At 44.9% G+C, this 12,921-nt stretch overlaps 1 protein-coding gene across 5 annotated transcripts in view; it reads right to left on the bottom strand.

The window, feature by feature from the left end:
• GOLGA1 (golgin A1) overlaps positions 1-12,921 on the bottom strand; it is a 47,223-nt gene that overhangs the window by 10,233 nt on the left and 24,069 nt on the right. For all 5 annotated transcript variants that reach the window (XM_043916868.1, XM_043916865.1, XM_043916867.1 and 2 more), the window contains 4 exons: positions 8,924-9,019; positions 5,878-5,973; positions 4,867-5,016; positions 4,217-4,312 (listed from right to left, as the gene is read on the bottom strand). In XM_043916868.1, the coding sequence (XP_043772803.1) occupies positions 4,217-4,312; positions 4,867-5,016; positions 5,878-5,973; positions 8,924-9,019 (438 nt within the window). The remainder of the gene's footprint in view (positions 1-4,216; positions 4,313-4,866; positions 5,017-5,877; positions 5,974-8,923; positions 9,020-12,921) is intronic.

The raw sequence follows: 12,921 nt of genomic DNA, 5'->3' as shown, positions 1-12,921 counted from the left end.
TGCACAGCCCACTAACCCCTCTGGGCACAGGCACACTGCTGAGGGTTGGTCGTCCCATGAGCACGCCAGTCAGTACTCAGGCCAAAGGCTAGGGGACCCAGACTTGAAGACCTGCTCTAATGAAATCAACACAGAACCAGACGACTCAGGCCCATGTGAGTGGAGCAGCAGATTGGAACAATTTGATTACAGAAATGATAACAAGTCAGAGTCATCAAAATCATCCATAGTACAGGAGAGAAAACTGAGGCTCTGAGAGGTCATGTAATTTGCATGAGGTCTGAGAGCGAGTTAAGTGGCAAGGCCAGGTTTTAAGCCAGTGCCTGAGCTCACAGCCACGCCTTTGGCTGCTACATTCTACCACCCAGGCCTTTCTACCTCAAGCAGAGCTGCCCCACTGGCCTTCCCCAGATCACGGCAACTCCTTCCTCACAAACACATCAGTCCTCTTCCCTGACATGATGCTGTCCATGCTCACTGATCAACCCCCAGATGAATAATATGACTTCTCAGGTGCCTGAATACGGGTCAGGAATGTCTGCTGTTTCTATCTACCCACAATCACCCCTTTTGGGGGTAAGAGCCTCATCACTGCTATTCCCCACTCCCTCCCTGCAATTCCACATGGTTCTGGTAGGGCTGCCAATAAGGATGCCCCCATTTTGCGGCTATAGGAATAAGCATGTTATTCAGGCCTGGTCAATCGTAGTACCTCATCCCCATGGCCAAATCAATTTGTCCAAGGGTGGCTCTGTCACCCAAGATGAACCAATCAAATCCTTTTTTATATCAAAATCCCTTTATACTACAGTCAAGTTGAGTGGGACATGTCCTCATTCCCCTGGGGTTGCTAAGTTGGAATGTTATCAGCGTGGAGCTGCTGAAGTGATGTCCTACCAACCATCATGGAGGAATGCAAGGACAAGCTGGGTGACTGACAGGGTAAAAGACAGCGCGAGGCAGGCAGGGAGGAGACCTGAGGCCCGTGTTCTAGTTGGACAGGTCTTTCTGGTTCTCTGAACTACTCAGTTCCACCTATGAAATCTTTTCCAATTACACCAGCCGGGGGTGGGGTGAATGGAGGGAGATGCCAGCCTCACAGCCCATCCCTTCTGATTTCTACTGGGGAGCTGCCAGAATTGACTTTCCATGAGTCCGCCTCTAGTAGAGAAGGAAAATTGGTGCCGCATCTCAAGAGGCTGACAGTGGGACCATGAACTATCCCAGACAATCCCCTGCATAGGAGAAGCTCTGCTGACACAGGAGAAGGGACAAGAGGTTTCAGGCTGAGTGGAGCTATGAGATCCTGGCCCTTCAGGCCCAGGTACTGGGATGGGTGACAAGAATGTCATATGTCTACAGGAGCCTTTTCTGGGGAAATTCAGGAGAGATGCTATGACTGACACTGTCTTAAGGGAACAGGAGGCGGGCTGTGAACAATAAAACAGGAAAGCGTATCAGGGCAGGAAGCAGAGGCTCAAAGCACCTCCATGCCAGGAACTGCACTTGGCACTTTTCATCCATGGTCACGCTTTGTCCTCATGGTATCATCCTCTTGAGGTCAAGGGTCATCACCTTCAGTCTGAAAAAAGGAAACTAGATTCCCTCAAGAATCAGCTTGTGAAGGGCCAGGGTGGCACCCAGAACTGAAACTGCAGGGTTCTAAAGTCTGTGCTAGTGCCACAGAAACACACATGACCCAGGATCTGAGGCTGAGCTCAGGGCCACTGAGCAAGTCAGCAGGCTACCCACACGCACAGTGCTCTGCACCTGGAAATGATTCTCCCAGAGGACTGTTCTGAAAATATGGATCCAAACAATACAAAAAAAAAAAATGTGTGGACCTAAAACAGTGTTTCAAAATATCTGAAGCAAAGACTGACAGAGGGAGAAAGAGACAAATCCAGGATCACAGTTGAAGACTTAGCACCCCTCTCAGGAAGTGATGAGACACACAGACCAAAACAAACAAAAAAAATCAGAAGACCTACAGAAGCTTTGAACAATATTGTTAACCAATTTGACCTATTTAGCATTTACAGAACACTCTCCCTAAGAGCTGACTATACATATTTTTTCAAGTGCATTCAGTTACTTACCAAGATAGACATCGGCTGGGTCATAAAATAAGTCTAAATAAATATCAAGCACTGAAATCATTCAGAATATTATCTGACCATAATGATATTAAACCAGAAATCCAAGACATTGAGAAAATTCACCCAAACGTTTGAAAATTAACCACGCTCCGAAAAAGCCTGTGTGTGCTGGTTTTTCAGTTACTGCCTCAGCCCACACCCAACATTTTATATTCTGCTTTTAGATGCCGAACCTGGGATTCTGCAAACCATGTTTCTCCCTCTGGGTCCAGCTGGCTCCATATTCAGATACTGATACATACTCATCTTTGCCAGCAGGGGGAGCTCCAGGGAGACTGGAATGCAGGAGGAGGGAGGAAAAGACTAGCTCCTTTTGGTCAGACTGCGGTTTCTGCAAGTAATGCAGCTTGGCCCTGGCAGCAGCAAGTTCTTCCTGAAGCAGCAGCTGCATCCACTCTGCAGTCTTCTGACACCCGCAGCTGAATTCATTCATGGCCCTATCGCCCAGCACACACACCAGCACCAACTGTAGTACAGAGCCCCCTCTTAAGAGGTCTGACTGGCAAATCTGTGGAGCTTCTCGTCTTAACTCCTGAATTTAGTAATTCCAACTTCTTCACTTTCTTCTCTTAGTCCTACAGTTGGAAAGCTGAGTCCTACAGTTGCTATCTTTGTGATATCTTTTAACTGTTTCAGTGCTGGAGAAGAAACTTTACCTTAGAACATAAATTCTCACTGAAATAACTGGGGTGGTTCTTCTCTCCTAGCTGGGCCGTGAACGATGTGCTGTGCATCAGATTTTCTTCCTGGGCACATACTTGCAATAAGCACTGCTCTCCATTCGTTCCTCCCTCTTTACATCTTCTGTACATCTAGAATTTTCCTTCCAGTACTTCCTTTAGTGCAAGTCTGTTATCAACTAATTCTTTGTGTTTTGTTGGTTTTCTTTTAGTGCTACTACAATACGGTGTCTGGGTATGGATTTTAAAATTTGTCCTGTTTGGATCTGTAAGAACTCTTATACCTGTCCCTGTGACTCGACAGCTTTCATCAGTTTGAAAAATCCTCACCCATTATATCATCTCTTTAATGCTTCTATCTCAGTTTTTTTCATTGCCTCTGAGCCTCCACTGACACATGGTAAAACATCTCACAGTATCCGGTCTTTTATCATTTTCCCCTGTATTTCATTCTGCCCTTTCTTCCATTACTTATCTCTTTAGTTCTAATCTGCTGTTAAGCTCATTAATTGTTTTTTTAGGAGCTTTACTTAAGTATAATTGACAATAATAAACTGCACATATTTAAAGTGTACAACTGATGAATTATGATGAAACCAACACGAAAATAAACAGTGAAAATATCTATTCCTCCAGAATGTTTCCTCAGGTCCTTTGGAAATCTACTGCATTTTTACTTTCAGCTACTGCGCTTTTCAGTTTTGAAATTCTTATTTGATTTCTTTTCAAAACTACTGTCTTTTATTATAATTTCTGAATCCCTGCTGAAATGTTCAATTTTGCCTTTTATATTCTTAAACAGAGCAAGCACAGTGATATTCAAGTCTCCTCAAAGGTCTTCCTGCTTCTGTACTTGCCTCCTTTACAGAACATTCTTCACACAGAGCCGGAGTAATCCTCTTAAAACAAAACTCACATCATCCCGCTGCTTAAAACTTTCAGTTGCCTCCTCGACAACCCCCTATCATCCACAAATGCTAGTTCTACTCCTTCTCTACTCATAGTATAGCACTTTCCTGTGGCTACTCCAAATGCACACATAAAGACATGACACTTGGACTTCCCTCGTGGTCCAGCGGTTAAGAATCTGCCAGCTAATGCAGGGGATGCGCATTTGATCCCTGGTCTGGGAAGATTCCACGTGCAGCAAGGCGGCTGAACCCATGTGCTGCAACTACTGAGCCTGCACGCCTAGAATGTGTACTTTGCAGCAGGAGAGGTCACTGCAATGAGAAACCCTCGCACCACAATGATAAGTAGCCATCACTCACCGACACTAGAGAAGGCCCACATGCAGCAACAGAGGCCCAGCACAGCCAAAAATAAAAATTTAGAAAAAGACATGACTTTGTGAAACTGATGCAATTAGATACATACCTTCAGCTTCTTTAGTTCAAGCTGGTGATGCTGTAAAGAACATTCACATTCATTCTTACTTTCTTTAAGGGCTGCATTTTCTTGCTCCAGCTTTCTCTGCAAATTGAGGAAAGTATACATAAAAGAAAAGGTCTTTACACTATTTTCCTTGGGTGCAGGCCTATCTCTTTGACATGTAACCTTTAAAACTGCCCCCCTCCCTTTTGTTGCCACTGCAGGGGTGGGACAGGAGGATAGGGTTTGAGGTCAGATAGGGAGAGTCACCTGACACTCTCCTCACAAGAAGAACTAAGGCACTTGATTCCGAAGCCTATGGAACAAGGACGGAGGCCAGGGAAAGGGGGAAGCCATTAGGGATGAGCAGTACACATTTCAGGAAGACAGGAAAGCAGCTGATGGGACTGGTCAGGAAGTGCCAGGAAGTCTATGTGCAGCTCAAGGAAAAAGAAAAACCATCTGCTTGGGGTTTTCGTAAAAAGCAGCCTTTTTACAACCAGTCTCATGAGCAGGTGTGTTGTTAAAATATAAAAACTCCTCTAAACAGTGGTGCACGAGTTCAGAGGCAGGCTGGTCTTCTTCCTGTCAAATGGCCTGGCAGCCTGGCTACACGTGAACGGGGTGCTCCCAGCCTCTCTCCTTCCCTCACTCACCAGCTCCTGCTCTGTGGCTTTCAGTTCGGCCACCCGCGCTCTGCCCAGGCCTGCGAGCTGGGCCTCCAGCACATGGATCCGCTCTGTGTACTGCTCCTCCCGAGCGAGGACCTGCTGCTGGGCACGGCTGCTCTCCGTGTTCGCGGTGGCCTGAGGGGGCAGCAGAGGACAGGTATTCCTGGTGACACTGGGGGCCTTATCCTGTCCTCTAAAGATGAGTGTCCCATAGAAACAACTCTCCTTCCTGACCTTCTCCAGCCTGGGTGCCGCAGAGGCCCCCTGGCCTGCTCAGGAGCTGGACTCTGGGACTGGTCTTGGTGCGGGGGAAAGGGACAGCTCTGGGCACCAGTCCTAAGACACAGCCCGCCTTCACTCAGTGCTGCCCTCTATGGCTGAGGCGCTTCCCTGCAGAGGCACAGGACACAGGGATGAAGAGCAGGGGCTGTGACCTACAGAGGGCGCAGGTTCGGCCATTTACTAGGTGGGAGACCCTGGGCTAGTGACCCGGTCATCTTTGTGAGCCTGCTTCCTCTAGTGAATGAGGATAGCAGTGCACAGCTCTGAGGTCTGTTGCCAGGACTAAATGAAAACACATGTGGGAAAGAGGCAACAAATGTTTTCACTTCTCTAGTTTCTAGCTCCACACCCGACCTGGGGCTGTGACTACGGGCTGAGCCCTTGCTGTCTTCTCCCCAGGGCCTGGAGCTGTTCTCCATGGCCCCCGGCTGCAAGATGAGGTTTGGATGCCAGTGGTCACACAACATCTAACAGTTCTAGAATTAAGCTGGGCCCTGCAGCCAGCTATTAGGTGGGAACCAGCCAGTCACCACCTCTCCCGGTAACTCAGACCCTCCAACAGGTCCTGACTCCCTCTCTGCAACTGCCTGTCTGCCCACAACTGTATCTAAGTTCCAGATGCCATTCCAGGAGCTGGGAGTGAGTCTGGGGACTTCAAGGGCACAAAGGAAAGAATCAGGGGCCTAGAACACAGCAGACATGATCACCACTTACAAGCTCTCGAATTTGAGCTTCCTGAGCTGCCACCACGTCACTGCTCTGCTTCAGCTTCTCCTCAGAGGCCTGCAGGCTCTGCTCCAGTTCTTTCACCTAAGAGGGAAAGAGAAGTATCCTTATGTTCAAAATAAGCTGAGTAGTAACAAATGTCTTTTAAAATCAAATCTATTTAAATCATAAAGCAGGTACACTAAAGAAAAAATTTTAATTAGAAAAAAAAAGATGCTCATAAGTCAATCATTATAAAACACTACCATTCTAACACAGTTTCATTTTTTTGACTTTCTTTTACAACTTCGTATACAATTCTAGTAAAACTTTGTATTTTTCCTCCGTGCTCAAATTTCCTTCTGGATTTCCATGTAGCCTTCAGACCCTAGATTATTTCCTCAAAGGATGTTGTATAATTCCCTGAACTGCTGCCTCCTGTCCAGGTAACTCAGCTGTTTTCCATTTTGCAGATAAAATAAGGCAGCAGTTGACTTCTTCCTGTAAAAATTGTTGATCTGGCTTGAGTCACTTCCTTAGGATACACTTCCAGAAGTGGGATTACTGCCCATGAGACAAATTTGGGTTTCCCTCATTCCACACATACTGACCGGGTCTGACTGTGTCTCTGGCACTGTGCTAGGGCACGAGGCCTGAAGGGTGGACGGGATGACCCACCGCCCAGCACTGAGCGAGACTTGGCCTCCAAAGTGATTGTTTCATCTGACTCAAGCGAACTTTGCCAATTTCTCCTATAAAGTCTTTGCTGAGTAAGGTCTGCCCTGGGGGAACTTTATTATTAAAATATAAGCACATACAGGGCTGCAGCTTTGTCAAGGAGAGGGAGGTACCAAATGAGAAAAGAATGTTTTTAGGCCTTTGCTGCTGCAGCTAAGTCACGTCAGTCATGTCCGACTCTGTGCAAACCCATAGACGGCAGCCCACCAGGCTCCCGTCCCTGGGATTTTCCAGGTAAGAACACTGGAGTGGGTTGCCATTTCCTTCTCCAACGCATGAAAGTGAAAAGTGAAAGTGAAGTCGCTCAGTTGTGTCCGCTTCTTCGGGACCCCATGGACTGTAGCCTACCAGGCTCCTCCATCCATGGGATTTCCCAGGCAAGAGTACTGGAGTGGGGTGCCATTGCCTTCTCCGCCTTTTAGGCCTCACGGTTCCTCATATATGTTCAGAGATAAGTTTTCATGGAAACAACCCCACAAGAACAGTGTGAGCACCTCCACAGAGGAGAATAGTAATGTTATTTTCCCATGACCACAAATTTTTTCAGTGCAGAGCCAGGACTGAAACTGCTAAACTCCTGGGTTTAGCAAATATCTGTGCAAGTTCCAGTTTGCAGGCAGAACTCAAGAAAGATTCAGATCCTCAAAAAGCTATGCATGGAGTTATCATATGACCCAGCAACTCTACTCCTAGGAATATACCCAAGAGAAATGAAAGTATAAGCCCACACAAAAACCTTGTTCATACACTAACATTCACGGCAACAGTATTCACAATAGCCACAAGGAGGAAACAACCGAAATCTCCACGGGCAAATGAATGGATGAATACCATGTGCTCTATCTAGAATGGAATCAAGGTCTTAAAAAAGGCTTGTTCAGTCTTAAAAGGTAATGAAATTCTGACATATGCTATAACATGAATGAACTCTGAAGACATTATGCTAAGTGAAGTGAGCCAGAAGCAAAAAGACAAAAACTGTATGATTCCAGTTTTTGAGGTACCTAGAGTCATCAAATCGATAAAAACAGAAGGTAGAATGGTGGGTGCCAGGAGCTGGAGAGAAGACAGAACAGGGAGTTATTGTTTTAATTGGCAGAGAGTTGTAGTTTGAGAAGATGAAAAAGTTCTACAAATGGATGGTGGTGATGGTTGTGCAAAAACATAAATGTACTTAATGCCACTGTACACCTAGAAATGGTTGAAATAGTAAATTTTACATTTATGTGTATTTTACCACAATAAAAAAGATATTCAGAAATAGAAGTGAATTACAATAAAGGTAACAAAGCTGCAGTTAGGAAAAAATACAGCTTTACATATATTAATATTGACCAAGAAACAAGAAAGACTTTAAAAATGAGTTAAGCATTTGCTATGGTCTGAATGTTTGTGCCCCCAAATTTCTATGTTGAATTCCTAACATCTGATGTGATGGTGTTAGGATGTGAGGTGACTGGGAGATACTTAGGTCATGAGGGTAGAGGCTCATGAATACAATTAGTGTTCTTATAAGAGGCTTCACAGAGATCCCCTGACACTTCTACCACTTCACACTCATGAAACTGGCAAGAAAACTAAAAGGCTGAGAAATGCCAATGCTAGAAAAGACAGAGATGCATCGATAGGAACTCTCTAGCATCCTGGGCAGCCCTCTGGGAGCATTCCTGTCCTACTGAGTCACGTTAAGTCACACACACTCACTATCCTCCTTAAGGCAACAGAAACGAGGATGTTCACTGCAAGGTAATCTGTGGTAACAGGAAGAAGGTGGCAATCTGGATATCTAGCATGCAGCAGATAACTGTGAAGTAGAGGAGGTAAGAACAATGAAGTGGACACAGAAGATGGAGCAGTGGAAAGTAACAAGGAAAACTCATGTACAGCTATATCATTTACCTAAATTAACACACACATAAAACAATGTTAGCCATTTTAAGGTTGCTGCTGCTGCTAAGTCGCTTCAGTCGTGTCTGACTCTGGGCGACCCCATAGACGGTAGCCCACCAAGCTCCCCGTCCCTGGGATTCTCAAGGTTACTCAGCAATAAAAGGTCTCTATTTACCACTTTAGAATGGTTTCCTATGGGAGGAAGGAGAGAGAAGACAAAAGGGAAGGAACAGAGAAGACAATCTTCTGTGGAAGAATGATGCTAATATGGCAGGAATGGAGAAAATGACTACCTCAGTTCTCTACAAGTAGAAGTCAAAAGAGAAACCCTTTGGAAGAAAATCTCTGATCCAAGGGAATTCTCAGCCACAACCATGTCATCTAAGGGCACCAGGACACCACCCAGACACAGGAGTGAGGTCAGTACCCGAGTCTCCAGGTTGTTGATGGCCTTGGCCTGGCTGCTTCTGGCTGCCAAGAGCTGCTGTCTGGTATCCTCCAAATTCTGCTCAGCAAGTGTTTTCTGTAAGTTGAAAGAAGAGAAAAAGGAAATAGTCATTTCTCCATTGCATATATATTTACTGATGTCTACAACACATTAGACCTGTGCAAGGCATGAAGAACATGAATACGCACAAAAAACTCCAAAACCGTAGAGAGAAAATTCACATGTTGTGAAGTACACACAGATAAATTTGACAGGTTGTTGACTTGGAGGCTGGGGCAAAGACTAACCCAAGACAGTATATAACAGAGTGCAACAGTGCTCATAAGGCGGCAGTACAGAGCAGGGGATGCTCACTGCCTCAGGAAACGAAGAGGTTTGACTCTTCATAGCTGGCCAGGGCCAAACCAGAGCACCTGGGCAGAGGAGGGACACTCAGTTCAGTTCAGTTCAGTTGTGCATCACTCTTTGTGATCCCATGGACTGCAGCACGCCAGGCTTCCCTGTCCATCACCAACTCCTGGAGCCTGCTCAAACTCATTTCCATCGAGTTGGTGATGCCATGCAACCATCTCATCCTCTGTTGTCCCCTTATACTCCTGCCTTCGATCTTTCCCAGCATCAGGGTCTTTTCCAAGCAGTTAGTTCTTTGTATCAGGTGGCCAAAGTACTAGAGTTTCAGCTTCAGCATCAGTTCTTCCAATGAATATTCAGGACTGATTTCCTCTGGGATTGGCTGGTTGGATCCCCTTGCAGTCCAAGGGACTCTCAAGAGTCTTCTCCAACATCACAGTTCAGAAGTATCAATCCTTTGGCACTCAGCTATCTTTATAGTCCAACTTTCACATCCATACATGATTACTGTAAAAACCATAGCACTGACCAGACCGATCTTTGTCGACAAAGTAATGTCTCTGCTTTTTAATATGCTATCTAGATTGGTCATAGCTTTTCTTCCAAGATGCTTGTCTTTTAATTTCATGGCTGCGGTCACCATCTGCAGTGATTTTGAAGCCCAAGGAAATAAAGTCTGTCACTGTTTCCATTGTTTCCCCCATCTATTTCGCATGAAGTGATGGGACTAGATGCCACAATCTTAGTTTTCTCAATGTTAACTTTTAAGCCTACTCTTTCACTCTCCTCTTTCACTTTCATCAAGAGGCTCCTCAGTTCCTCTTTGCTTTCTGCCATAATGGTGCTGTCATCTGCATATCTGAGGTTATTGATATTTTTCCGAGCAATCTTGATTCCAGCTTCAGCTTCATCCAGCGCAGCATTTCGCATGATATACTCTGCAGATAAGTTAAATAACCAGGGTGACAATATAAAGCCTCGACGTACTCCTTTCCCAATTGGAACCAGTCTGTTGTTCCATGTCCAGTTCTAACTGTTGCTTCTTGACCTGCATACAGATTTCTCAGGAGGCAGGTAAGGTGGTCTGGGATTCCCATCTCTCGAAGAATTTTCCACAGTTTCTCGTGATCCACATAGTCAAAGGCTTTGGTGTAGTCAATAAAGCAGAAATAGATGTTTTTCTGGAACTCTCGTGCTTTTTCGATGATCCAGTGGATGCTGGCAATTTGATCTCTGGTTCTTCTGCCTTTTCTAAATCTGGCTTGAACATCTGGAAGTTCACGGTTCACATACTATTGAAGCCTGACTTAAGAGAATTTTGAGCATTACTTTGCTAGTATGTGAGATGAGTGCAATTGTGCGATACTTTAAACATTCTTCGGCATTGTCTTTCTTTGGGATTGGAATGAAAACAGACCTTTTCCAGGCCTGTGGCCACTGCTGAGTTTTCCAAATTTGCTGGCACATTGAGTGTAGCATTGGACTTTACTTCCATCAGCAGTCACAGCCACAAATGGGTGTTTTTGCTTTGGCTCCATCTTTTCATTCTTTCTGGAGTTATTTCTCCACTCTTCTCCGGTAGCATATTGGACATCTACCAACCTGGGGAGTTCATCTTTCAGTGTTATATCTTTTTGCCTTTTCATACGGTTCATGGGGTTCTCAAGATAAGAATGCTGAAGTGGTTTCCAATTCCCTTCTCCAGTGGACCATGTTTTGTCAGAACACTCCACCATGACCCGTCCATCTTGGGTGGCCCTACACAGCATGGCTCATAGTTTCATTGAATTAGACAAGGCTGTTTCAAAGAATAGCAAGGAGGGATAAGAAAGCCTTCCTCAGGGATCAATGCAAAGAAATAGAGGAAAACAATAGAATGGGAAAGACTAGAGAGCTCTTCAAGAAAATTAGAGATACCAAGGGAATATTTCATGCAAAGATGGGCACAATAAAGGACAGAAATGGTACGGACCGAACAGAGGCAGAAGATATTAAGAAGAGGTAGCAGGAATATACAGAAGAACTATACAAAAAAGATCTTCAGGACCCAGAAAACCATGATGGTGTGGTTACTCACCTAGAGCCAGACATCCTGGAATATGAAGTCAAGTGGGTCTGAGGAAGCATCACTACGAACAAAGCTAGTGGAGGTGATATAATTCGAGTTGAGCTATTTCAAATCCTAAAGATGATGCTATAAAAATGCTGCACTCAGTGCTCGCTTTGGCAGCACATATACTAAAAAATGCTGCACTCAATATGCCAGAAAATTTGGAAAACTCAGCAGTGGCGACAGGACTGGAGAAAGTCAGTTTTCATTCCAATCCCAAAGAAAGGCAATGCCAAAGAATGGTCAAACTACTGCACCAATTGCACTCATCTCACACACTAGCAAAGTAATGCTCAAAATTCTCCAAGCCAGGCTTCAACAGTACGTGAACCGTGAACTTACAGATGTTCAAGCTGGATTTAGAAAAGGCAGAGAAACCAGAGATCAAGTTGCCAACACCCACTGGATCATCGAAAAGGCAAGAGAGTTCCAGAAAAATATCTACTTCTGCTTTACTGACTACACTAAAGCTTTTGACTATGTGGAGGATCATAACAAACTGCAGAAAATTCTTCAAGAGATGGGAATACCAGATCACCTCAGCTGCCTCCTGAGAAATCTGCATGAAGGTCAAGAAGCAACAGTTAGAACTGGACATGGAACAACAGACTGGTTCCAATTGGGAAAGGAGTACATCAAGGCTGTATATTGTCACCCTGCTTATTTAACTTATATGCAGAGTACATTATGGGAAATGCTGGGATGGATGAAGTACAAGCTAAAATCAAGAATGCTGGAAAAATATCAATAACCTCAGATATGCAGATGACACTGCCCCTATGGCAGAAAGTGAAGAACTAAAGAGTCTCTTGATGAAAGTGAAAGAGGAGAGTGAAAGAGTAGGCTTAAAACTTAACACTGAGAAAACTAAGTTCATGGCATCTGGTCCCATCACTTCCTTGCAAATGGATGGGGAAACAATAGTAACAATGACAGACTATTTTCTTGGGCTCCAAAATCACTGCAGATGGTGACTGCAGCCATGAAATTAAAAGACGCTTGCTCCTTGGAAGAAAAGCTTTGACCAACCTAGACAGCATATTGAAATGCAGAGAAATCACTTTGCCAATAAAGCTATAGTTTTTCCAGTAGTCATGTATGGATGTGAGAGTTGGACTATAAAGAAAGCTGAGCGCCAAAGAATTGATGCTTTTGAACTGTGGTGTTGGAGAAGAGTCTTGAGAGTCCCTTGGACTGCAAGGGGATCAAACCAGTCCATCCTAAAGGAAATCAGTTCTGAATATTCATTGGAAGGACTGATGCTGAAGCTGAAACTCCAGTACTTTGGCAACCTGATGCGAAGAACTGACTCATTTGAAAACACCCTGATGCTGGGAAAGATTGATGGTGGGAGGAGAAGGGGACAACAGAGGATGAGATGGCTGGATGGCATCACTGACTTGATGGACCTGAGTTTGAGTAAGCTCTGGAAGTTGGTGATGAACAGAGAAGCCTGGCATGCTGCAGTCCATGGGGTCGCAAAGAGTTGGACACTATTGAGCAACTGAACTGAACT

Source organism: Cervus elaphus, chromosome 11, assembly GCF_910594005.1.
Source record: "Cervus elaphus chromosome 11, mCerEla1.1, whole genome shotgun sequence".
Lineage (NCBI taxonomy): Eukaryota > Metazoa > Chordata > Mammalia > Artiodactyla > Cervidae > Cervus > Cervus elaphus.
Note: the sequence above shows the minus strand (reverse complement) of the source record. Positions and strands in the feature narration are given on the sequence as shown.